Source organism: Penicillium manginii, assembly GCF_028828005.1.
Source record: "Penicillium manginii strain IBT 31320 chromosome Unknown utg000005l:1.0-5665137.0:1.0-5668048.0, whole genome shotgun sequence".
Classification (NCBI taxonomy): domain Eukaryota; kingdom Fungi; phylum Ascomycota; class Eurotiomycetes; order Eurotiales; family Aspergillaceae; genus Penicillium; species Penicillium manginii.
In genome coordinates, this window is record NW_026643106.1 from 3975298 (window position 1) to 4002592 (window position 27295).

General features: G+C 38.4%; 4 protein-coding genes across 4 annotated transcripts; 2 read left to right on the top strand and 2 right to left on the bottom strand.

The window, feature by feature from the left end:
• Positions 1–5993: 5993 nt before the first annotated feature.
• Positions 5994–7660, bottom strand: fmaG (cytochrome P450 monooxygenase fmaG; the record flags this gene model as incomplete). The annotated part of the gene is made up of 2 exons (XM_057104474.1): positions 5994–7077; positions 7137–7660. 2 exons carry the CDS (start codon positions 7658–7660, stop codon positions 5994–5996), a joined length of 1608 nt encoding a protein of 535 aa, XP_056959431.1.
• Positions 7661–9211: 1551 nt separating this feature from the next.
• On the top strand, positions 9212–11233 carry N7533_007825 (uncharacterized protein; the record flags this gene model as incomplete). The annotated part of the gene is made up of 1 exon (XM_057104475.1): positions 9212–11233. The coding sequence occupies one exon, from the start codon at positions 9212–9214 to the stop codon at positions 11231–11233; it is 2022 nt and encodes a 673-aa protein (XP_056959432.1).
• Positions 11234–22020: 10787 nt separating this feature from the next.
• N7533_007826 (ubiquitin-specific protease UBP14) lies at positions 22021–24625 on the bottom strand (the record flags this gene model as incomplete). Its single annotated transcript, XM_057104476.1, has 6 exons — positions 22021–22165; positions 22223–23891; positions 23945–24218; positions 24277–24417; positions 24474–24541; positions 24598–24625. 6 exons carry the CDS (start codon positions 24623–24625, stop codon positions 22021–22023), a joined length of 2325 nt encoding a protein of 774 aa, XP_056959433.1.
• A 430-nt stretch (positions 24626–25055) lies between these two features.
• N7533_007827 (replication factor A subunit protein RFA1) lies at positions 25056–27193 on the top strand (the record flags this gene model as incomplete). Its single annotated transcript, XM_057104477.1, has 6 exons — positions 25056–25099; positions 25210–25334; positions 25394–25484; positions 25534–26074; positions 26138–27036; positions 27100–27193. The coding sequence occupies 6 exons, from the start codon at positions 25056–25058 to the stop codon at positions 27191–27193; spliced, it is 1794 nt and encodes a 597-aa protein (XP_056959434.1).
• Between the last annotated feature and the right edge of the window lie 102 nt (positions 27194–27295).

Consider the following 27295-nt stretch of genomic DNA (forward strand, 5'->3'; position numbering starts at 1 on the left):
AAAAACTAGGCGTTATTCACAACTGGGCACCTATTCCGCTTGTGCCCTGGCTCCCTGCAATTGCCACAGCGCTGTATAGGTCTCTTAATCGTTGTCCTGGTTGCGCGGCGTGGTGCTGGGGGTATTGCCAATTGGTGCTTATATTCAATTTGTACACGTAATTGCAGGCCCTCTGCTATAATTCCATCTTCGTAGGGTAATTACCTATTTAGTAAAGTTTTTTTTTCTTTGCTTACGTCCATTTTCGGCTATTACACACTTATATGTTGTCTTTAATATAACTATCTTATATGTAAGTAATTATATACCTTTGGTAGTCTGCTCCAATTATCGATATATATTATTATCAGAGATTATATCCCTATAGACTAGTAATCACTTAATTAAGGATGTCTGCTATTGAAAATTGATAGCTTTGGATAGTATATAAGGTATAAATTCACAACTGCTATCACTACTATATGATAGTGGTAGTGTAGGCGATAGGGGATAAATATCAAGTTTTAATAGTACTATCTCTGGCGAATATAGAATAATGCCTGCTACTATAAAACTACTAGCAATTATAGAGGTTTTGTATATTGCTGTGTGTGCTTTAGGGTATAGACTAAGAAAGTCAGGCTTATCAATATATATAGAGCCTATACATATAAGATCTTGTACTGCCTGACCATAGAAGTGCTTCAATACACTAAAATAACCTATATCTAGTGGTTGTAATAGATACGATGAATAAGATAGCATATAAATTGGCATAATATTGTTCTTTATACAGATAGTGTTAAATTAAGGGGTAATATAACTCCTATAGCCATCTATAACCAAAGTAGACCAGGCACTATATTAATGCTTTTTGACGTATAGAATAAAGGAATTTTCGAGCTATAAAATACCAATTTCATTAGTTATCCATCTATTAGCACTGATCTCAAAGCACTAGTTATTCGGGATAGTACTACACTATACTGTTATTAATACCTTTACTTTAAAGATAATAGTTAGAGAGAGAACACTATCCAGATAGACATACTTAATTATAGTAACCCACTCTCGGTTACCCGGTTATAGGAGTTTGTACTTCCCCTGCCACTCTCGACTAGTAATAACCTTTGAGGTGCTAGTAATCCCTATTACAAATCCAGTCTTATCGAAATTGTAGATATCTTTATTAAGAATACTATATTAAGCAATAGTATTGTAATATTAATTAAACTATTCACGAATAAGCTTTGGATCCTTACATAATACACACTGTGTAGCGTAGCGACGTAAAAAATGTGTTTTAAGCTTATTACAACGTTTGACAAAGTTCTGTACCCAGTTTATACTGATTGTAAGAGAGAGAGTAGTTGAACGTTAAGCGAGTAGTAAATTGGCCATTTCTCCTATAAGAGCAAAGGTAGGGGCCTTACTACATATATCTAGATCCAATATCCAATTCTCTAATAAATCATCTTTAATTATATCCAATTTTGTATAATTTACGCAAAGGGTTTGGCGATAATGTCTTCCCTTGAAACGCGCTTGCAATATTGCACGAGGTACCTCAAAAACGCGCGTAGCTTCATTCAGAGAAGCTACTTTTTTATTTCTTAGTGTCTGTATAGCAAGTTCAATCCTGCCTTCTTGCTCAATTCATCTTTGAGTTTTTACAGTACAAATTAGTGGCATGGTGGTGGTTTGAAAAAGAGAGCTGCAACACGCGACGCGTTTTTTAGGTAGGGGTGGCCCGTTCGGTTATCCGGCCCGTTCAGTTGTGGAACACATTACTAGTTAAACTAGTTTATTTAATTTATTTAAGGTATCTTTCTATAGTATATTATATATCTATATCTCTAAAGATCTGTTTAAGTTTCTTTTTGAAGACTATATAGGATAAGAAGATAGTAGTTATAGTATCTCCTTAGTTATTCTAAGTCTTCTTATTAAACTCCTAGATATAGGGTTTAAACTAATTAAATACCTATCTATATAGGTAGGTAGATATATATATAACTTTGTTGGTTTCTCTATTATAGTAGATAATATAAAGTTATATATCTATCTATATAAGGAAACTATAAAGTTTGGTCTATATTTCTTTGAAGAAGTCTAGTTTAGAGGGTTTAACTTCTGTATTATATTTTTCTACTATCTATAGCTATTTCTAAAGTTAACTAATTATTTCTATAAACTAATAATTAGTTAGTAGTATAGGAATATAATTACTTTCTACTTATAAAGTACTAGGACTATTATTTAGTACTATAATAATTAAACTTTAAAGCTTTTATATTAATAGAGTAATTAATATATTATATATAGCTAACTAGTCACTATAAGTAGTTAGATCTAGAAAAATAACTTACCAATTATTCTCTATATTATTAGTTATCTATAATATCTATTACTTATACTTCTTAAGTATAAACTTATAACTATACTATTACTGTATAAGCCTTATACAGACTTAGGTCCTATAGAGTAATTTTAAAGGAGGTACTAGGTAGTATACTAAGTAGGTTAGTCTAAAGAGCTTCTCTACTTATAGTATATTTATTATAAGAGTTAAAACTAAATAAAGAGTAATCTAAAGATATACTATAGTAACTTAGATTGATTAATTATAAAGAACTAAATATATAAATATAACTAAGTGTCCTTATATATCTAGCTTTCTTATATTACCTAATGAGACTAGGTTTTATTACCTAGTGTATACTAAATATATCGCCTAATATAATTCCTCTTATCACCCAATAAGTACCTATTTATATTATCCTACTAATTACGTAATATTAAGTTCCCTAGTAATTATAATTCTTATATCTTCTACTTATATAATAGGAGGTTGTTATATAATCTTGATATTATTTCCTCAGACCAAGTTAGTTAGTCCTAGTTTCTCTATAATATTCACACTACTTCTATAATCTACAGGGTATTACTGTATTCTATAATACCTATACTAACAAAAAACCTATATAACAGAAAATAATATATTAGTCAGCCAAAAGATATAGGATATTATTAATATCCCTAATAATACTATACCTATTAATAGCCGGTAGATTTTTAAAATAAAACCCACTATAAACAGAACAGCCAATAATACTAGTCATATTACTAATAGTAATAATACTATTCACTATAAGACTAGATAGATTATACAAGGTTTTAACCAAAAACTAGGAATAGACTTCCTAGAAACCTTTTCAATAACATACAGAACAGAGTTATAGCATATACTATTACTAATAGCTATCAATAAAGACCTATATATATGGTAATATAACGTAAAAAATACATTCTGTTATACTAATATTATAAATATTACAAATATTACCGCTACCTAGGCTATACAAGCCTTAGAGTACAGGAGCTTATCTAACTATACCAGTGCCCTGGGGTTACAGTGCCAGTACCCCAGGGGTTACAGTGCCAGTGCTCCAGGTATAACTATGCTAGTGCCCCGGGGGTTACTGTGCCAGTGCTCCGGGTGTAACTATGCTAGTGCCCTGGGGGTTACTGTGCCAGTGCTCCGGGTGTAACTGTGCTAGTGCCCCGGGGGTTACTGTGCCGGTACTACTGCTACTATGCCAGTGCTACTATACTAGTGCTCCCAGTACTAGGGCCTAATGCTTAATAATATCAAGACTTAGTAATACTGCCTAAGCTAGCTAATATATATACAACCTTCTCCCCCCTATACACAAAACAGAATAATCATCATCTTCAATCATTCTCAATATCATTCTTAACCACCAATATTACATAACTACTACCTAATTAGTAGTAGTTGAAGCTATTCCCAACTTTCCCTAAGCCTATTAAGACCCACTAAGTCTTAGAATTAGACCTAAGACTAGTACTTTATAGTTAAATATATAAAGTAAGTAGATTAAAGAGATAACAAATAAGTAAAAAGAAATCTTAAATTAGAAGAGCTTAGCTAGTTCTTTAGTAATATTTATAATAAAAATAGTAAGAAATTAACTATAATTTATACAATAATTAATAATTACTAAAATTATATCTATAAATTTCCCTTAATTTATATAGAAAATAGACCTATAATAAAGTCTATAGTCAATTTAGTAAAAGATTAGATAGAAATAAGAAAAAAAGTATAACTATCTATGAGGATAGTATCTTAGAGCCTTAACTTATTAATAAACTAGATATATTTTTATATAGGATTAGACTTAATTAGTAAGATCTTTTTTAGTAATATTTCCTCTTTAATAACTCTTTAATCCTATTTAAACTAAAATAAATTACTAAGGGATTATTATAGTATAGTTTAATAAACTTAATATATAATTTACCTAAAACTAGAATATCTAAGTAATTACTATAATAAAGTAAATCTAAAAGATTTACTTTCTAATATCTACTAACTAGTTTACCCTTTAAAATAGCTTCTTTATATTTATAAATTATAATATATTTATTCTATAACTAAGTTATAAGACTCTCTTTATTATTAGAAATACTTTCTATAAAAGTATCTTCTACTACTATTATAGTATAAATAACTCTAGATAATATATATTAAATATAACTTAATTTCTTGTAGAAACTAAAATTATCTAATTTGAGAGAATAAGTAGATAGATTCTAAATAGATTTCTCTCTAGTACTATTATATCTATTTTCTATTAATTTTCTACTATTATATAAATAATTTTAGGTTATTATAATCTAAAGAAACTTTAATTTATTATAGATTTCTTTTAAAATATTAATACTAGTACTTAAATAACTATACTATCATATATAGCTTATAATCCAGGGTTAAATAATAAGAAATTAGCTATATTTTATATCTTTCTTAATACTTTTAAGATATCTTTACTATACTTCTTTATTATTAGATTCTAATAAAATTCTAACTATTCTAGATCTAGATATATTTATTTCAATATAAATAGATTAGTTAGAATTAAAGAAATATAGTAAAGATATCTTAAAAGTATTAAGAAAGATATAAAATATAGCTAATTTCTTATTATTTAACTCTACTACTCTAGGCTTTTTTTCGATTTTTATTTTCCTTAATGAGTTTAGTGGAAGATAATATAATTAAGGAGTATTAGTATATAAATTAATAATAAAAAAATTATAGAATCTAAAAAAACTTAGATATCTCTAAAAATCTAAGATTATTATTATTCTTAAATAACTATAACTCTTTACTTATCTATTAAAATACTATTATAACTAATGATAAAACTGAGAAATTTAACTTCTATCTAATAAAAATATACTTAGATACTTTATGCATAGCATCGGTCCAGAGCACTGTATGACAAATAGTATATTACCTCTGTCCTTCTACCTAGGAACAACTAGGATTATGACCTTGGTCTTCTTTTTCTGGCACTCTGTACAAGCAAGAGAAATGTTGCGCCGAGTTTCTCTCTTCTCCACCTGAGCTCGGCGCTCTCTTTGGTTGCTCTAAAAAGTACCGTGCAAATAGCAAACAAATAATCCAGCCTGAGATCCTCCACTCGACGATTGATCTAACACTCGGATTAGCCTGACCCAAGGGCTCGACAGATATGTTGTGGTCAAATCTAATAATGATTAGTATTGTACAATCGAAATTAATCAAGCACTTCTGCTTTAGCGAGTCCTCAAATTTGCTTCGGCTTCGAGGGTATTGCGAAGGCACTCAGTCTACGCACGAGACCGTCTCACGGCCGGAATAATGTGATCCCGCTATCTGCACCTCTCAATTGACAATAGTAACCTGAATAACGGTGATATTTGGCAAGGATTTCAATGAGTTTTATTATGATCGGCTTCTGTAGAAAAGAAAAAACCCCTCTAGATTCGAGGTGGGCATAATCGACGATTGAGGCAACGCCGAAACTGGCCGAATGTCTCACAGCAGGAATTTTCGGGGCCTTGATAGTGTTGGCTTTCACGCGCGGAGTATAGGGAAAGATTGTTGTGATAGTGGGAGAGATAAATTTTGATGCTATTATTTCATATCAGATGACAGTTACTTATGGCTGGTCCATCATGGCATCTAGGAGACCAGCGTCATTCTCTTCCCAGGGGTGTTCGACCTCGATGCTTCTGATCAGCTCTGCCTTTTCTGTACTCCTAGGTACAATTTCATAAGGAAAGTCTGCTAAATGACTAATGAGCCCAGGAAATACCTCAAGTTTGTATTCTTTTTCCATCCCCTGCTCATCGACTGCCTTCCTAATGTTGAAAGCTGATAGTAGCTGTGCGATGGTGAGGAAGACATTTGCGTCGGCTAAGTACCTTCCGGGGCATACCCTGCGCCCGTAGCCAAATGCCTCTGTCCTGGGATCCGGCTCGCTGCATGGATCCAGGTACCGCTTTGGGTTGAAAGTATCAGGGTCTGCATATACCTTGGGATCGTGAAGAAACCACCATATAGACGGAAGTATGATAGCTCCTTTCGGGATGAGATAGCCGCTGTAGACAAAGCTCTCGGATGCCGCGTGTGGAACACACAACGGAAAAACAGGGGACCATCTGAGGGCTTCTTTAACTACACCCTCGATATACGGTAGGTTTTCTCGGTCCTCAAACCCCGGAAGTCGACCAGTACCGACAACACGATCAATCTCCTCCTGTGCCGTTCGCTGAACCTCGGGGAACATAACCATCGCCAAAACAAAGCTTTTCAAAGTTGACACACTGGTATCTGCACCACCGGCATACATTTGCGCAGCAGTCCACTTAATAGCAAGCTCATCTTCCGGGCTCAATCTCATCTTCTCCGGGTCACCATCGCAGTATTCGTGAACTAGCTTGGAGACGTATGACGGCCGATAGTTACCGGTCTTCATCTGCCGCCGAACAAACAAATAGGGACCATCCACTACTGCCTGAAGGGTCTTGTTCCACTGCCGTGCCGTCTGCTTGAAGGCAGCTCCTGGGAATCTTTCTGGGATATAGTTCAAACCAGGAAAGATATCGACCAGCCAGGCCAGGGGAACGGTGGCGGCAGAAAGATTGGACATCATGCGGTTGATCATTTCAACAAGAGGGTCGGAGTCAGTTGGTTGAATGGAATACCCATAAGTCATTTTTAGGATAATGGCAGATGCCTCGCTGTAACATGGCGTAGTATAAGCATGAAAGTATAACTTTTGTCCACTCAGAAACATTACCTTTTCAAATGGCTGAGGATAGCCTCTGGACAATCTAGAACCCGTAGGAGAAACCGCCGCACTTCTACTTCTTGAATGTTATGGAACTGTCGCACAGCACTTTTGGTACCCATTTGCTGGTGCACAAGCTTGCGACTTCGGCGGAAGCTCTCGTTAGGCTGTTGGAAGCCTAGAAAACCGCCGTAGCCACACAATTTAATCGCGAACTCCATCACTGGACGGCCCGAGCATTGTGTCGAATTCTTCTCTAAGAGATCGCGGGCCACATTCTTGTCATGGATGATGACAACCGTTTGTCCCATCGTGGTGACAGAGCTAATTGAGCCATGAATATCTTTGTGCTTAAGCCAATACCGAAACTCTGGGAGCCCCTTTGGGGGACGATCCATGACGTTGCCCACCAAAGGAAGGGGCTTCGGCCCGGGAGGAAAGCGCGGTCGAGTCTTCTTCCGACTCTTCGTTTGATACACGAGGAAGCATGCCAGAGCAGCCAAAATGATTTGTACCATAAGAAAGGTTATCATGACGGTAAATTGAACCCGACTCTGAAGTTTTGCCTGACGTGGAAGTGACAGGGAGAAACAGAGCTACGAGGCGGGGTAATTTTATACCATACACACTCCTAAGGGCATATATCACGATCATGCAGACCTAGTAGCAAGAATAAAACCCGCATATTCCTGTGCGCTACTCCTTGCAGATATGCCAAACTCTAATTCGAAGCTTAAACTAAGCCCCGGAGATGCGACATGTTGGTTGGAGCCAAGTCACCGAATGATAGGTCCTAACTGCTAGCAGGCCCAATAGTATACTCCCTTTGGGTATCCATGCATTCGATGACTCGATCCTCATTGATCTCGATCTTGATCCCGAGATCTCGGTCGTTTGGTGTGGTGATTCAGTCCTCTGCATAGACCTGCATTGATTCCCTGTGGGGTTTTCCTGTTGCAGGTCTGATTGTGCTTTCCAGGATCAGGCCTTTTGTGTCTTTGTGTTGTAAGATACACATAGACCTTGCTCTTGTGGGTTTCCTCTCTTCTTCTTCTTCTTCCTGATCTCTCATAAATAGACAAAAGTGAATTGTTCTTTCCCTCGGCTTCATTGCGCTGGTGTCGTGAACGTCATCCGCATTCTTCTGCATTCCGTCAAAGATCTATGTGAAAGAATCACATTGAGTACTCGTGCCTGATGTGTAACGATCTTAAAGTTTATTCCAAGGACTGATTTTAGCGGTGAAGATGTGGTCTTATCTTTGGCATGGCCTAATCGAAGTGTCAAGTATCAAGCTTCGGTGTGCAGCTGGATTGGGAATTGTATTAGGATCTTTCGTTAATAATTATTTAATACCCTCTATCAGTATTGATATTGCTAGAAACTCCTGCCAAACCAGGATCGATTGACTACCTAAATCACCAGCTCTCCGATGGTGGATGGAAATTTCCAAAAGTTGCGGTGTGTGAACAGGGCCAATGAGAAGGTTTAAAGAAGTAATATGTAGGCACATACAATATGTAGGCAGGTATCTGAAAGCGGATAACCAGAATAGATAACCTCGTATCCGCAAACTGTCAGTAACGGAATTATACCTGTCAGACAATTTACCAGCTTCATCCCTGATGATACGTCAGCATCATCGTTACACTAAATAGCAAGACGGTGAGATGCGCAATGTGCAAGCAGATCGCTTGCAGATCGAGCTCAAAAATCCGCGGAGTTTTGCGAATTTTGAGAATGCACTAATTGACTGGTGAGTGTGTAATTACCAAGAATCACGCAACCTGGGATATAAATAAGAGGATCAATGTAATGGCAAATAGAAATCAATCCCAGAGTTATCAACGAATCAATACAACACGAGCTCAATCTTTATGATACATTCTCTCTAAAAGAACCTTTCTTGAAGTACGCACTTGGGACCATCATTCCTAGATATTTCAAGCGAACCCTGCTAAGAAACTGATAGTAGTGAAGCACCTCAGCCTCTTGCTACTTCTGAACCAAGAGCTGAAGCGCTCTCATTGAATCCAAAATGCCTTACATCGCCCGAACAAGTGAGCTCTCTGAGCTAGCTCTCCATGGGGGGGCTTGTTGATCCCCGAGCCGGTAAACAGTCTACTTTTGGAGAACGGATGGTCTGTCGGGATGTAACCGACTTCATTGCCAATGCAACCAAAGCCTCACCTTCCGGACGGAGACTCAAAAGGACTGGTACTAGCCACACCAACTGGAACATGCCGTGCAAAAAGCCAGCTAGCGAGTACCAGGCCAAGATCGACAGAATTCTCGCCCATTCGAGGGATATCAAGATGCCTTTGACAGGAAACTTTTTCGACCTGCCTGTGTCTGACCTCGTACCGGGGCTCGTCATCAGTGGTGGTCTCAGTCGTTCACCGGCTTTCGATGCCCTGCCTGTCGTTTCCCACTGGGCTGACAGGACCGACGAGTCTTCGGCAGAGGACCCTGATGCCGCCATCCGTATTACTTCGACGTGGGAGACCACACATGTCATTGGAGAAGGGTCCACCATGAGCTACCCTCTTGGAGCTCCCTGTTGGTTGCTCCGTACTCACGGCATAGGTCCGATGAAGACTGGGTCCAGCAAATTTGCTCAACAATATCGCCCTGAATCAGACACGCTGGTGACGACGGTCCATCTGGCCCGCCGTCGCGACACCTATCAAACTGGCGGAGTTATTGGCGCAGCCTCCGGCATCTCCTGGATGCGTAATGCACGTGTTGCAGACGCTGTTGATTGTGCAACTGGGCTGCTGCTAGATGCCGCTGCTCTCTTAGCAGCACGCGATGGGGTGATTAAAACTGGAGTGACAGAGCGTTTACCGTTCGCTGAAGTCCGTCGAGCTTACCTACCGGCGTGGTGCTCCGCTCGAAAGCCTCTCCCCCCCAAGCTAAGCGGCGTGGCACTCTCATCGGACCAGACAGTTATGGATCTTCTCGAAGAAGAGGACTGTAAAGGGCCTCTGCTTAACACCAGCATCTTCTCCATGGCACTAGGCTACAACCGAGGTGTCTACGGTGGTTCGATCTCTGGCTTGTGGGCTATCATGGATTCTGCTTTCGTCCTGGATTACACCATTGGTATCAAAAGTGCTGCGATGGCAGACAGTCTCTCTTCTGCATTTGCAGAGGTAGCTGCTATTGCTGAAGAGGCCGTTTCCGCCGGCCCACACATTACCGACATACGAGTTGTAAAGGGCTGCGATTATGCATGCTTGCGCCAGAAAACGATTATCGAGGATACCAACCCTGTCCCCTCTCGCCCGTGTATCGTTGTATGGGATGATCTTGCTCGGCTTGCCCGTTATAAGCTAGCTGATGCCGTGTTCTGCCATGTCTATTACGATGCAGGTGGCGGCGAACAGATGGCTGCCATTGCCGGTCTTGGCTGCGTTGTGCATGACTGGATTGATCTCGGAGCTGATATAGCGTGTGCAGAAGTCAGCAATATCATCCCTACTTTGACGCGGGGATCTTTAGAAGAGGAACCTTTGCTCGAGGTTTACTCGCGGTTCCTTGGTTCTATGATATGGTATCGTGACAACGATCCCTACAACCCGGCAGCCCTTTGTATTCTCTTCACGCACTGGTGGCAGCTCGCTAACTGCCGACACCGACCTATCTCACTTCTCGGCAGAACAGACTTCAGTGCGGATGCCGGAATAGCCGCCATAGTTCCGGATGGGCGGCCAGAGTTGGAACACTTCCGAGCAAGCGGTACTCAGGTTGAGCGTGGGGCGCGTCCTCTTGCTAACGCCGAGGCACGACTCCAATCCGTCCGTGACTCGAATCCATTGCCTGAAACTCGGGCCGTGATCGAGCTTCTAGTAGACCCTGTTATCGCCTACGTGAAAGGGGCTGACAGCATACCTGCTGAGAGTGAATACGTGGGAGCCGTTCTAGCTGCCGAAGTGGCTTATCCCCAAGCGCAGAAGATCATGGAGTTGTGGGACCTTGCGATCATCATGTGGGAGTGTGGCGCAATATGGGCAACTGGAGTGGCAGGCCTTTGCTATACTCATACCGGAAAGTCCAACTGTGACCGGGCTCGTGATGATTTGGCTGACACCACCTGGAGTTAAACTGTGCCAATCACGATAATTAAGCTTGAAAATCTCTCCGGGGCAATTTTTGACATCTGCTGCACCTAGTATTTTGGTATTCTTTTCATATATAATGCTAAGGTAGCGATCAATTGATGTCCACCGCTGATTCGGTGGTCTGGTCAAGTTCAGACATGTGGCATATCGAGGTACCCCTCAATGCATCCCCCATAGCAACACCGAACGAAATGAAATGAAAATCAAAAATTCGGGAGAAGTCATGCTATAGAGTTTTGTAACTCACGAAAGGAGGTTTGCCTAAGAATATTGAGAACATTGAAAGCTGGATACTGCGGTGACTGAGGTCCACCTGGCTATATGATTAGTTGAAGTGGGGGAAATGCAAATTCACCACTTTTGCACACCTTTGCTACGTGGAAACGTGGCAAGTGTTCTCAAGTTGGCAGCCACTCTGAAGTTTTTCGACGGCTGTCATCCTTCATACCGTCCTCATCATCGAGATATCGGTGAATAGGGTAGTCGATACGGAAATGCTGATGTAATTTGCACTATCATGTCCGATTCTATGAAGGAAACGGGCTATCATCTGAGAGTTGCACTCAGTAAATTCGAAACGATTCTGCCCATAAAGTAACGATTTGACCTCCTTGTAAACCGTCTTGTTCGTGCGAAGAACGTTGAGCTCCAGTTCACGGTCTCCCGACCAACAAGGGTCTATAGGGTTTTTATGCAATAAGGTATAGCTATATATCTCGTTGTGGAGTTCACCCGGAAGGTTGAAGAAGTTAGCCGGCATATCATGTGCACAAAACAGTACGTTGATTTCAAGTGACTCGATTCCGAAGGCGGGGTCGCCTTTGTCCCATTGAGCCGTTTGGTGCCTCAGACATACAACTTAATTTTAATCAAAGCTGCCTCGAAGTAACTTACTGCTGATTGACGGCTTTATCGACAATAGAAGGCTTGTTATTGGCTCGGCGCTACAAGGTTGATGCGGGGATCCTGGTCGATCTCGAACAGGTTGCGTACGATGCCCGCCTCTGGAGTTGATGGGCGGGAGACATCGGAACGATTTTGAGCGCAGTATGCTTGCTTCAAGGTATCTACTGCTTGGAATCGAGTCATGGAGACTGTGAGATTGTGAGAAGGTTTTGGACTAGATACCGCAACTTATACGGATATCAGCAAATAAGGGGTTTCCAGGACATGTTACTGTACTATATCCTAGATAAAGTATTGAAATTAATTTCACTTCCAGCTTAAATAAGATTATTTTGAAACATCTTTCACCGGTCGGACTCGGTGAATTCCATCAAAATCTTGAGAAGGCCAAAAGCCACAGAACCTTCATTTAACTGTCGCCACCCCAAGAACGAAGTTCGAAGATGGCGAACTTACCTGACTAGTGGTTTCTTGATCACCGTTGATGACTGCCAGACTAACACAATTGTCGCGTGCTCAACAATCGCAATTCATGTCCGCAAATTCCGCCAATAATGGGGACGCAGTATCCATGATTTGCGAAAATACCTCGTGAGTGTGACCGTTGAAAATTAAGTGACGATTTGAACGCTCTATAATAGTTATCATTAAGAGAAGGACTAGGGGTCATTTAGGTCTTAGATCTCTATTAATTATAATATAGGGTTGGGTAAAGGTTTTAGTTATTTTTTGAGAGTCCTAGAACATATAGAGTATATTTCTCTTTGTTTTCTAGAAAAAGCTAAACTTTTTTAAGTATTTTAATAATTATAAAAATATAGATTTAGTTCCTATATATTTTTATAAACTAGTAAGATTTTAGTTATTTTATTATCCTTTCTTTTATATTTAAATTACTATTGTCTTTATTATTATACTAGTATAATTTATACCTTTTAAATAGTTATACTTAATAATAATATTAGGAATCTAAAAAAAAATAAGAATCTTTTTTAATTAAAATATAGAGATATAGAAACTCTTATTTTATTCTCTAAGAGTTATATATAATAATTAAAATAAAATCTCTAAATGAATTTACAACTAATAAAGTCTATCTCTATATAAATATTAATATCTATATATATTTTGATATTATTTTAAATATCAATTAGAATATAAAAGTAGATAATTATTCTTACTTAAGATTAGAAATCAGAACTTATAAAAATTAGTTTAATTTCTATTCTTTTTTTAAAACTCCTAATTAAATATTATTATAATAATACTAGATTTTAAATAAACTTTCTAGATCTTAGTTCCCTAGATTTTTTAGTAATAGATAATATTTATATATTTAGTAATCTAGTTTATTATAGTTAAAATAAGTATATAAAAAGATTTTAATAGATAGATTAGATAGATTAATTTCTTCTATAATTTTATAATTTAGATTACTATTTTTTTTCTAAAAAAAATTTAGAAAAAAATAAATAAGATTAACTACTAAAATAAGAGAGATTTGTATTTAAATTAGTATTTTAATTCAGATTATTTTAATTCAGATTATTTTAATTCAGATTATTTAAATTCAGATTATTTTAATTCAGATTATTTGGATTCAGATTATTCTAATTCAGATTATTTTAATTTATATATAAACTCTAAAGAAAGTTATTTTTAAAAGTTTCTAGAATTATAGCCTTTTTAATCTTACTCTTTATTATTAGACTAATAAAAAAGTAAATTATTAAGATATAAATACTTTAAGCTTAAATTTATATTATTATTAAATAGATTATATTTCTATATCTTAGTTTTTATAAATTCTTAAATGGTCTATACTTCTTCTATCTATTTAGCTCTAGTTTCTAGAAAAATCTTCATATATTATTAAATATATAGTATTCTGAGACTTTGTATGTCTCAATAGGCTTAGGGAAGGTTGGATGAAGAAGAAGAAGGTGTTTAGCTTGTTTGATAAAGAAGATTGGTGTTTGCAATGTTTGCTGATATTGTATTGATTGTCTTGCTTGTCTTGATTGTCTTGATTGTCTTGATTGTCTTGTTCTGTGTTGTGTATGGGGGGAGAAGGTTATATATATATTTAGCTGGCTTAGGCAATATTGCTAAGTATGGTAGCAGTAGCACCGGCATAGTTACATCCGGGGCACTAGCATAGTTACACCCGGAGCACTGGCACAGTAACCCCCGGGGCACCGGCATAGTTACACCCGGGGCACCGGCATAGTTACACCCGGGCCACTGGCACAGTAACCCCTGGGGCACCGGCATAGTTACACCCGGGGCACTGGCATAGTTACACCCGGGGCACTGGCACGGTAACCCCCGGAGCACTGGCACAGTAACCCCCGGGGCACCGGCATAGTTGCACTCGGGGCACTGGCATAGTTACATCCGCTCTCTAAGGCTTGTATAGCCTAGGCAACGGTAATATTTGTAATATTCATAGGTGCCGCTCGGCCATCGGTATAGGTGCTGCTCGGCCATCGGCATGGGTGCTGCTTAGCTGTCGGCACGGGTGCCACTTAGGTGTCATCTATCGGTTGTTATAGCCGGAGCTTTGGCGTATTTTGTTATAGGGTTTTATAGTATAATATTCATATTCCCCCTTAATCTTTATATATATCTTCTTATATAGAGATTAGCTCTGAATATTAGTTATTATATTAGGTATATGATTTATAAATATAGGTTTTATCACATTTTTAGTGAATATATCAGCAATATTATCTTTTGATGGTATTGGTACTAGTTTCATTTGATTCTTTTGTATAGCATTCCTAGTAAAATGATATATGATATCAATATGTTTTGATCTTTTATGAAATTCAGGGTTTTCGGCAAGCTTTTTTGCTCCCTCATTATCTATTAATATTATAGGTATTGTATCAGTATAACCTAGTTCTAGGTGATTATTAATATAATTAAGCATATTATTTAGATATATAGCTTCTTTTGTAGCTTCTTTTAGTGCCATATATTCAGCTTCACAGCTAGATAAGGCTACTGTCTTTTGTAGCTGGCTATTCCAAGATATTGGATTTGTCAGGCCTAGGTCATTACTTAGGCTAAATATATAGCCAGTAGTAGACCTTCTATTATTAATATCATTTGCCCAATCACTATCACAATAACCTTTTATATATAGGTTATTACCAGAGCAATTATATATTAGACCTTGATTATTATATTTTAGTATATAGCACCATATATAGTATATAGCTTTGAAGTGTTCTTGGCTAGGATTTGACATAAACCTAGCACAATTTGACACAGAAAAGGCTATATCTGGCCTTGTTTTTAAGGCTAAATATAATAAAGAGCCTATTTCCTTTTGGTATTGTTTTATATCTGTGTTACTAGCTATAGTAATATTTTTAGATAGTTTTATGCCTGGTTCACCAGGTATATCCTTATTTTTATAGGTATTATTATTATATATATTAAATTTAGTTAATAATTTATCTATATATTTTATTTGAGATATATATAGCTTTTTTGCTTTATAGTCAATAGTTATATCATTACCTAGGAAGGTAGTAATTTGCCCTATTTCATCTAATTCAATAGATATATTTATTTTATCTTTTAGGGCTTTGATATAGGATAGGTCTTTATGTAATACTAGTATATCATCAACATGACATATTAGTATGCAACCATCTTTTTTATTTATATATATTCCTTCATCATATGGAAATACCTCAAAATCTAGCACTTCCAGTACTGATTTTAGGTATTGATACCATAGTCTAGGAGATTGTTTTAATCCATATAGTGCTTTATTTAGTTTTGCACATTTATTTTGATATATATCTTGGTTATATAGACCTATTGGTAATATAGTATATATCTCAGCATCAATATCAGCATGACAGAATGCATTTTTTACATCATATTGCCATATACATAGGCCTTTATTAACAGCTATTAATAATAGCATATGCCATGACTCTGTTCTGCATGTTGTTGAAAAGGTTTCTAGGAAGTCTATTCCTAGTTTTTGGTTAAAACCTTGTATAACCCATCTAGCCTTATAGCGAATAGTATTATCACTATTAGTAATATGACTAGTATTATTGGCTGTTCTGTTTATAGTGGGTTTCATCTTGAAAATCCACCGGCCATTAATAGGTATAGTATTATTAGGGATATCAACAATATCCCATGTCTTTTGGCTGACTAATGCATTATTTTCTGCTATACAGGCTTTTTGCCAGTATAGGCTATCAGGGCCTTCTAGGGCCTGCTTTAGTGTATTAGGCTCCTTAGTAGTAGTTGTAGTTAAAACAAAGTTTAATACACTACTATATAGAGGTCTATATATAGCTTCTACTGCTGTATCAGATAGTGTATATAGTATATTATTATTATTATTTTTATTATTATTATTATATATAGTATTTTTCACTGGTATTTGGACTTCAATCTTATGAGAAGGATTTTCTGAAATTTTGGCATATTCTTTTGCTCTTGTATTCATCCCATGTATTTTAGGGTTTAGGGTTTTCTGGGTAACCCTTTCATCCGAATTATTATCAGGATATATATCTATAGTATCTTCTTTGATACTATTAAAATTATAGTATTTATTTTCAAGGATTGTTATATCTCTTGTTATTATAGTAGTCCTTTTATTAGGTAGATATAGTTTATAGTGGCCATAATCAGTATAGCCTACTAGTATAGCTTTTTCTTGCCTAGGTTCTAGCTTTATAATCTGCTTATTAATAGTATAATAGGCAGTAGAACCCCATATCTTTAATTGGTTATAGATATTATTAGGGGGTTTTCTTTTATTATATAATTCATAGGGTGTTTTAAACCCTAGAGCACTATGTGGTGTCCTATTATATAAATAGGTAGCTGCTATTAAAGCCTCACCCCATAGGTATTTAGGACAATTACTATTAGATAGCATTGTCCTTACTTTATTTAATAAAGTAAGATTTATACGTTCTATTAAGCCATTAGGCTCTTTTGTATAGGCAGGACTAGTATTATGGGTAATACCATATTTATTGGTTATATTTCTCATTGGTTTATTAACATATTCTCTACCATTATCGGTGAATAATTGTTTTATATTAATACCAATTTGATTATTTATTAAAGCCTTTACCTTTTTAAAGGCTATTATTGCTTGGCTTTTATTCTTTAATAATATAACAAATAGATAGCGTGTCTGCTTATCTAAAAAGGTTATATAATATATATAATTATTATATGTCTTTGGTGTTATTGGGCCACCTATATCACTATGAATTCTTTCTCCTTTTTCATAGAGAATATTGTTATTTGACTTTTTATTTATATATCTTTTTGCCTTAGACTTTAGGCAGATCTCACATTCTTTTATTATATTATATAGGTTTTTGTCAGATATATTTATATTAATAATATCTTTTAATATATGATTTAGGGCCTTAGGTCCAATATGACCAAGTCTTTTATGCCAATTATTTATCTCTATATCTTTATCTTCTAGATATAGAAGCTTATTTTGATATTTATTATCAGATATCTTTCTAGGATATAGTATATTAGTATTAGTTTTATATAGTATATCTTTATAACCTTTTATTGTTGGTTTTTTATTATTATATATATATACACTATTTTCCTTGAAAATAGATAGGCCTTTTAGCCTATTAGTGCTTAGTATATTAATACCTAATTCAGGCATATATAGCACATTATGCATAATATATATATAATTCAGATTTGTTTGAATTATAACTGTTCCTTTATATTTTATTGGTATTTTGAGTGCTTTTCCCCAGTTTACTGTTTCATTTACTTCTCTTTTATAACAAAAATAGTTTAAATTTGTAATAACTGAGATAGTAGCAGCAGTATCAATAACAAAGTTACAAATAGGTCCAATCTGATAGGGCAATTTGCCTAGATAACCTTTATTATTTGTAAGCTTTTTATTATTTTTATCATTTTTTGGGGTATTATTGACACTCACATCATTGTCCAGGTCCAATAGGAGATTATCGATTTCCATATCAATATCCTGAATAGGTATAGTGTCAAGGTCATCTGAATCAGAGAGAATAGCATTAACAATAGCAATATCTTGTTGTTTTTGCTGTTTTTTGTTTGTTTGATTTATATTGTTTGTATTGTTTGTATCGTCTGTATCGTCTGTATCATTTGATTTCCACCAATCAGGACGCTTCTTAGGATATAAGAAGTAGCAATCATCGACATTATGATTGGTTTTATGACAATTTTTGCAAAATTTTCCACTCAAAGGTTGTTTCTTCCATGGTTTTTTGTTTTGTTTGTTTTGTTTGTTATTTTTGCTTATTTTGTTGTTTTTGTTGTTTTGTTTGTAGAAAGAGTTATTAATACTATAAATAGCATTATCATCTTTGCCACGTGATTCATCAATAAGTGATTTAATCAATGAATCAATAGTATATGCCTTAGGATCATTGCGTAGAGATTGTGTAATATTTTGTATGAAGCCTGAATAGTCTTCATCCAAACTATTTAAAATCCAGGCAATAACTACCTGATTAGGTAGTATAATATCCTTAGATTTAAGGTCATTGATAAGCAATTTTACCTTATTAAGGTATTGCTCCATAGTATCAAAATCACCCAAAGTGGTATTAAAGAATTCTTTTAACACCAGGAATTCAGTGGTAAAACCTTTAGGGTTGAATAACTCCTTTAGGGTATTCCATGCCTGAATAGCACTAGTTTCATCCTTTATATATAATAGAGGATTATCATCACATAGTAGCTTAATAATAGCTAGTGCCTTCCTGTTCTTAGCAGGGGTGATATTGGTTTCATCTGATATTGTCCCATCAGGGTCTAGGGTATCAAACCCTAGATCTTCCTTAATCAATAAGGCATAAGCCCTAATTGACCATGTAGTATAGTTTTCAATACCTAAGAGCTTAGGCACCTCAATTTTTGGAAGATTTGACATTTTTCGATATTTTCGATATTTTTGATGTTTTTGATATTTTTGATATAACCCTAGGGTTTAGGGTTTTAGGGTTTAGGGTTTCTAAACCCTAAAAGATCAGATGAAAGAAGATAAAGAAGTGGTGGTAGTATAAGCCAGATATAAAGCAATCCGGGCTCATAACCTCTGAGACTTTGTATGTCTCAATAGGCTTAGGGAAGGTTGGATGAAGAAGAAGAAGGTGTTTAGCTTGTTTGATAAAGAAGATTGGTGTTTGCAATGTTTGCTGATATTGTATTGATTGTCTTGCTTGTCTTGATTGTCTTGATTGTCTTGATTGTCTTGTTCTGTGTTGTGTATGGGGGGAGAAGGTTATATATATATTTAGCTGGCTTAGGCAATATTGCTAAGTATGGTAGCAGTAGCACCGGCATAGTTACATCCGGGGCACTAGCATAGTTACACCCGGAGCACTGGCACAGTAACCCCCGGGGCACCGGCATAGTTACACCCGGGGCACCGGCATAGTTACACCCGGGCCACTGGCACAGTAACCCCTGGGGCACCGGCATAGTTACACCCGGGGCACTGGCATAGTTACACCCGGGGCACTGGCACGGTAACCCCCGGAGCACTGGCACAGTAACCCCCGGGGCACCGGCATAGTTGCACTCGGGGCACTGGCATAGTTACATCCGCTCTCTAAGGCTTGTATAGCCTAGGCAACGGTAATATTTGTAATATTCATAGGTGCCGCTCGGCCATCGGTATAGGTGCTGCTCGGCCATCGGCATGGGTGCTGCTTAGCTGTCGGCACGGGTGCCACTTAGGTGTCATCTATCGGTTGTTATAGCCGGAGCTTTGGCGTATTTTGTTATAGGGTTTTATAGTATAATATTCATAAGTATTAACTATAATTATAGTTTAGATACTAAGTAATAAATTTATTTGTCTCTAGATATTAGAGAGAGATAATACTCTAAATTAGTAATATAGTAATAAAATATCTTTAATTCTTTATTAATTGACTAGTAATAATATTCTATTTTATTACTAATTTCTCTAGTGAGAATATTTTTATTATATATTAAGATAAATATCTATTCCTTAAAGTATTCCTAGCTACTAAGATAATTATCATTATCATCTTTAAGATATCTCTCTTCTATAGTCTAATTATCCTTATAATTAGAGTTAAGATACTTGATTTCTATAAGGATCTTTATTTTTTTATCTTTATAGACTTTAGAATTATCTTAGAAAATATATCTAAGCTAAGAAATCTAATCTTAAGTATACTAGGGTGTAAGTGGATCTTAATATATAGGTGGCTTAAAGAGGATTCAAGTATAGATTGATATTGAATATCTGGGATGCTGCATACTCGAATCCTGTGATACTTACGTATTAATATTATAACTAGTAACTCTTTATTATAGATATTATAGTTAAGTTCTATAAGTAGTATTTCTTTAGACTAAATTATAACTAGTCTTATTTCCCTATTATTCTCTAGTTAGATAAATTATTCTCTAAGTATATAGTCTAATATATTAGTTTCTACTATATATAGTTTATTTAGATTAACTAGTATAAGTATTATTTACTTAGTAAATATTTTCTTAAAGTTATTGAAAAATTTTTCTAATTAGTTATTCTAGATCTATTTCTAGTCTTTCTTAGGTAATTTATTAATATTAACTATAATCTTACTAAAACTATTAATTAAATACCAGTAGTAATTATATAATTCTACAAATTATTAACCTTTTACTATATTCCTAGGTATTAGCTAATCTAAGATACTTCTAATCTTATCTTCTTGTATATGAAATCTATTTTTACTAATTATATATTCTAGAAAATATATTTCTTAATATAAAATTTACACTTTTAAGACTAAGTATAATCTTAGTTTCTCTAAACTTTTACAGTACCTTTTTAATAAACTAGATACATTCTTCTATAGTTTTATAAATACTAAGATATTATTGAGATATATCATTACAAAGATATTTAGGTATTCTTCTAATATATTAAAGATAAAAAATTAAATCCCATAGATATATTTATAAGTGTAAATAGTATAACTGTATATTTAAAATACCTATGCTTTATTCTAAACACTATTTGCCATTTATCATTTTCTTTAATCCTAAGGTATCAGCTGCCATTGTTATTGCTGTTGCCTAATCAGATCGGTTGGGGTGGGAATAACTAAATAGATGGGGGAATGGTTCTGGGATTAATCCCCTATAGTTATCAGCGACTTATATACTGTGTAGATCCAAATCACCATAACAAGGCAAAAAAAAGTGAATAATTCAGCTTACATTCTCCAAGATCGCCATAATAAAAGCAAGCTTACTGGAAAGGAAGCTCGCAGACCCATTCACATTCTTGAAATCCTTGTAAAGAAAAAATAATGTGGCTGATATTTTGGTGCCCAGGTTCGCCATCCGAACAATGCTGGCAGTGATACCTAAAGCCTTAAGCTCATACATGATAGGAAGTTTGAAAGTATGATAGCTGTAAGCCTTTAGAAGGTGGAATTAAGATATGTCGGCAATGTGATAGAGACCAAAAAGGACTCAGAGTAGAGAGGAGAAGGTAGCACGTAGATCGTAGTTTGAGTCACCTCATAGTTACTCCATAGACCTAGCAGCACTTATTTATCGGCAGTGGAGGGTCATGAATGGCCATCTGTCTTCAAGATTTTCGACCACCTTACAATTTGTGTTTATGGCCAATTCAACCGTTCAGCTTTGGCCTTCTTGTAAGATGCTATCATACTTGTCTCTTTTAGGTTCTCACAGATATTGTCATTTGAAATAAGACCATAGAAATTACCAAAATGGGATGAATGTTTCTTGTCTAACAGGGTAGGTAACCTTTTTGTTATTTTAAGATAGGATTTCAAGCTTCTAGGCTAGACCCGAGTAAAGAAGTACATGTAGGCGGTCTTTTTTATGCCCTCAATGTCGTCAAACTTGACAACTTTCTCATCATTAAACATCACCCATGAAAGCTGGTCCTGGTTTGGAAGCACCTTACGAACAAGAGCTACATAATGTCTAAGGAATATTAGTAAAGCCTGCTCAAGGGTACTATATCAGAAAGAAAGGACTCACCCTGCATGCACGGAAGTGCCCTTGTGACACACAATAGATCGTAACTGGTAAGAAGCTGGCAAGCTGTCAAAGCCAGGTGTGCCTTGCTGGGCTGGAGTATCATTAGTATTTGTGTCGAACTGGTCTCCTGATCCATCATCAGGATGGCTGAAGACCCAATCTACAGCCCGGGTAACATCGCCGTCTGTTGCAGCCAAAGCTTTCCGGGCCCTGGCAGGGTCGATGCCCATTTCGCCTAGCTGGGCAACTTTGCCTTCATCCTGTGGTGAATCTCCCGATTTGCCACTCAAGACCAGAGGCTCATCAATGTCGGGGTCCTCCATGTGTGCAAGTAACCAGTTCATGGCAGCCTCTGGGTCTGAGTTTCCAGTTGCATGGAGGGCCTTCTCACATCTCGGCTGAGGGAAGCCCATGTTCAAAAGCTGATCCATGGCCGCAGGATTGGCAGTGAAAGTAGGTGTCTCCGCAACCTCCTCAGGCAAGAGCTCCTCAAATTTATCATGTTGTTTGCTGATATAACGTCCGAAGTCTAGAGGTGCGTCATCCACGATCACAGGAATATCAAGCTTGGTGGGAACCCAGTTCACCACCTCGAACCGCCGAGCATTGACTGCTAGTTCGGAGGGTAGAGTCTTGAAAGACGACCGTTTGGAAAAGCCAAGGCCGCCTTCGCATGCGGGGCATTTAAGCTCCACTATTTCCTCTGCAGTGAAAATGTCTAGACACTCGGTCAATGTCACTGGCTCAAAGCGATCCCTACTTGATTCAAGACGACGCGCTGGTACCGCAACAGAGATATTGTCTTGCTCATCGACCTTGTAGCGAACCTTTTTGCAGCTGAGACACTGAAGCCGCTGCTCCACCTGGAATCGGAAATATTGGACTGGATTCACTTGACCCTCGGGGTGATTTGACAAGCTGATCGACTTGAACACATGAAGAAGAAATTCGAAGGCATCTTGTTGTCTCATCGTCGCAAACTCTTCATGGCCCTGCCCAATCAGGTATTTAAACATGGCCGGGGCCAGTCCTTTCTGATGCGCACTCTCCGGCGTATCCGAGGACGCAGCAATGCGTGAATCTGGTCGAGAATAACGGCCCGAAAGCAGACCATCTGCCAACTTCCTCATTTGTGTCTCAAGATCTTGTGCTGGAGCATCAGTGTATGGAGGTTCGCTAGAAGGATAGAAGTATCGCTCCTCGAACCCTCGAGTAGAGAAGATACACTGCAGGATACTTGACAAATAACAGCTGTTTCCAAGGTTGGACAAGCCAGTGAACCCAGGGCCATAGACCGGCAATAGCTCGCGTCCGTCCTCGCTAGTCATGGAAAACTCCCACTGCATGTTGTGTTCGACTTGCATTTCCATCAAGCTTTTTTCAGTCTTCTCTCGCCCGGCCAAATATATTCCCCAGTGTGCAAGGTGCTTAGCAAGTTCCGGATCTGTCCGTTCCTCATTGCACTTGTAGCAATAGATATCGGCGGATCCCTCGGCTGTGATAGAGCCTAGCTTCACAGCAACACCATGCGATGCCGAGTCTGCATGAGCGACAGCATGTGAATTTCCCTTACTCCCGCCGAACTGGCTACGTCCACAAGCGACATTTCCGCACTCGAGACAGAGCCAGAGGTTCTCCTTAAGATCGCACGCCGAGCACTGACTTGAATCTGCGATCTGAATTAGCCTTATCATAATGCAATTTGATCGAATAGATAAATACCTTTGGATTCCGCGTTCTCGATTTCATGCTGGACCAAATATAGAGTGTGCTCACAAGGAACGAACTCTTGTTCCCATGCCTTGACTTCCTCTTTCTTGGAAAATGTCATGGCATTCATAACACCTTCAACCGTCGCGAGCAGATTGCCGCATGTTTTATCCACATTGTTATCGGCGCAAGAATAGCATATCACAGATGTAACGATGTCATAACGATCCGCCTCGGTTTCGGCGGCGATTGCGAGCTTGGAAATTTTCGGCGGGGGTTCATCACGCTATATATCTCTGAGTCAGAACCCCCCAAAAAATTTCCCTTTGAAAGGATATGCTCACCTGAATCTGCTTTGGCGTTCTTTTGATGTTCAACGCCAAAGAGTGGCCGAAGCGCTGAGAATGAAGCCGGGCATGATCTCGGTCTCCAGCACAGCCACCGTTGAAGCAATGAAGGCAGACGTTAAGGCCCGAGGCATCATCCTGAAAGCGGGGCGTGTTATTATAGAGTGTATGGAATTGAATGATCCTGGACGTACAATAGAGTCAAAACACTGGGTGCAATCTTCTCGATAAACCGATTGGAAGGGCCCTGGAGGGCTAATAACTATTTTGTTTCACCGTCAGCAAATCATGGGAGCATATTCCAACGATCTCACTAACCTGAAGCTTCCGAATGGATGCAGGCCATCTTTAAGAAACGGTGCGGGGTTGATGGCGGAGGCCCCGAGAGTTCAAAGATCGGTGAAACAAGGCGGAAGAAGGGAAAATTCGCTGGGTGGGAGAAAAAGAAAAACAACTCGACACTTGAAATTGAGGGCTGAGGAGGTGTAGAGAGTAAATATAATAGATGAAGGATGTGGTCAAGCAAAGCAAGGAAAAGCAAGGCAAGGCAGGAGAGCTTCTCGTGGGGCAGAATGGCTTACATCATCATATTGCTTGCGGAGGGGTCATCCACGTGATCCAAAGCACTCTACGCGTCGGATTGGCTGGATTTACGCGTCGCGGGTTTTGTCACTCTTATCCATCTTCATCATCCTCTCGAGCCTGGAGGTCTTTTCTACTTTCTCGCTCTTCCTATTCCCTTTTCTATTTTCTTGCTTCCATCAAAATCATTGACAATGGCCTCCGATGCGGCATCCCAGGTAACCGTTGGGGCTCTGGGGTATGTGCTTTTGGTCCCTTCAAAAAGAACTCGACCACACAGAGGAGAAAACTTGATAGAGAGCTAACACCCTTGGACATAGTTCGATCTTTGACGAGACCAAGCCTCAGGTCCATGAACCCATTGTTCAATGCGTGCAAATCAAACCCCTGCCCCCCCCAACCCGGTCACCAAGAGCGTTATCGGGCCGTATTCAGTGACATCGCCAACTATGTCCAGACCATGCTTGCCAGCCGTATGCGATACAAACCCACCCCCTGTCGATCATTCTCCGGATGCTAAATGTTTCTGCAGAAGCCAACCATGTAGTTACAGATGGTTCCTTGCGAAAGGGATGTTTTGTCAAGCTGAAGTCTTTCCAAGCCAACTCCGTCAAGGGTAAAAAGTGAGTGAGAGATGGTTCACTACTCCGATAATATACTGATGAGTGGTAGGATCTTGATCATTCTAGATCTAGAGGTTTTGAAGGAACTCGGGGAGGCGGAGAAGATTGGCGAGCCGAAGCCTTTGGAAATCAAAGCCGACGACGACGAAAAACCTCAACCAACAGCAATTTCGAGCAACGGATTCTATGGCTCAAAACCCGCTGCCGCACCGCCACAGCAACAAAACCGCGCACAACCGGCGAGAGGCCCCTCGGCCGGTACCCATGCATCCATTCACCCCATCGAGGCCATCTCTCCCTACAATAACAAATGGACGATCAAGGCCCGCTGTACGAACAAGTCAACCATCAAAACCTGGCACAACAAGAATGGCGAAGGAAAGCTTTTCAGTGTGAATTTGCTCGATGATAGCGGAGAAATCCGTGCGACTGGATTTAATGATCAGTGTGATATGCTCTACGAGCTCTTCCAAGAAGGTGGTGTGTACTACATCTCTAGCCCTTGTCGAGTGCAAATGGCCAAGAAACAGTTCACAAACTTGAACAACGATTACGAACTTACATTTGAGCGGGATACCGTCGTCGAGAAAGTAAGTAGATCTCATATCTGCTCGGCACCTCGGGATAATTTGCTTATACTGACTGGTTAATAGGCGGAGGATCAATTAGATGTGCCCCAGATTCGCTTCAACTTCACCACCGTTGGAGACTTGCAAACCGTGGAGAAGGACACAACAACTGATGTGATCGGAATCCTGAAAGAAGTTGGAGAAACATCGCAGATCGTTTCAAAGGGAACAGGCAAGCCCTACGACAAGCGAGAGCTCGGCCTTGTCGACAACACTGGGTTCTCGGTCAGATTGACCATCTGGGGTGCAAATGCTGTCAATTTCAACGTGGCTCCAGAGTCCGTTGTTGCATTCAAGGGAGTCAAGGTCTCCGACTTTGGCGGTCGCAGTCTTAGCTTGCTGAGCTCTGGCTCAATGACGGTCGATCCTGATATCAGCGAGGCCCACAAACTAAAGGGATGGTATGATGCTCAGGGTCGGACTGAGAATTTCACTTCGCATGCGTCTCTCTCCGGTGCTACCGGCTCGAGCATGAAGTCTGATAAGTTCAAGACGGTTGCCCAAGTCACTGAAGAACAGTTGGGTATGTCTGAACAGGTGGATTACTTCTCCTTGAAGGCGACTGTTGTTTTTATCAAGCAAGATGCCACCTGGTGCTATCCCGCCTGTCTCTCCGAACGCTGCAACAAGAAGGTCACTGAGCTGGATCCTGGTCAGTGGCGTTGTGAAATGTGTGACAAATCACACCCCAAGCCTGAGTATCGTTACATTATGCCTCTCAGTGTGAGCGATCACACCGGCCAACTTTGGCTCAGTTGCTTTGACGACACTGGACGACTGATCATGGGGATGTCGGCCGATGATTTGATGCAGCTTCACGAGGATGACCCTGTCGCATTTGGGGAAGTGTTCCAAGAAGCCAATTGCCGCACCTGGAATTTCCGTTGCCGTGCAAAGATTGACACTTATGGTGAACAACAGCGGTAAGTATTTTTACAATGATATTTTGCATCTTGACCAGGAAACCCAAAGCTAATATCACTCAGAGTTCGGTATCAAGTATCGTCCGCCTCGGCCATCAACTACTCCGAGGAAGCCTCCCGTCTCGCCGACATCATCAGTGCTTACAATATCAACTAGACAAGATGTTTCACACAGAGAAGGATGTTTGGGATGTTACCTTTCCCATTCCTTTCTTCTTTCACCATCGTTTTGTTGACACCTCTCTTACGCGCGGGTTAC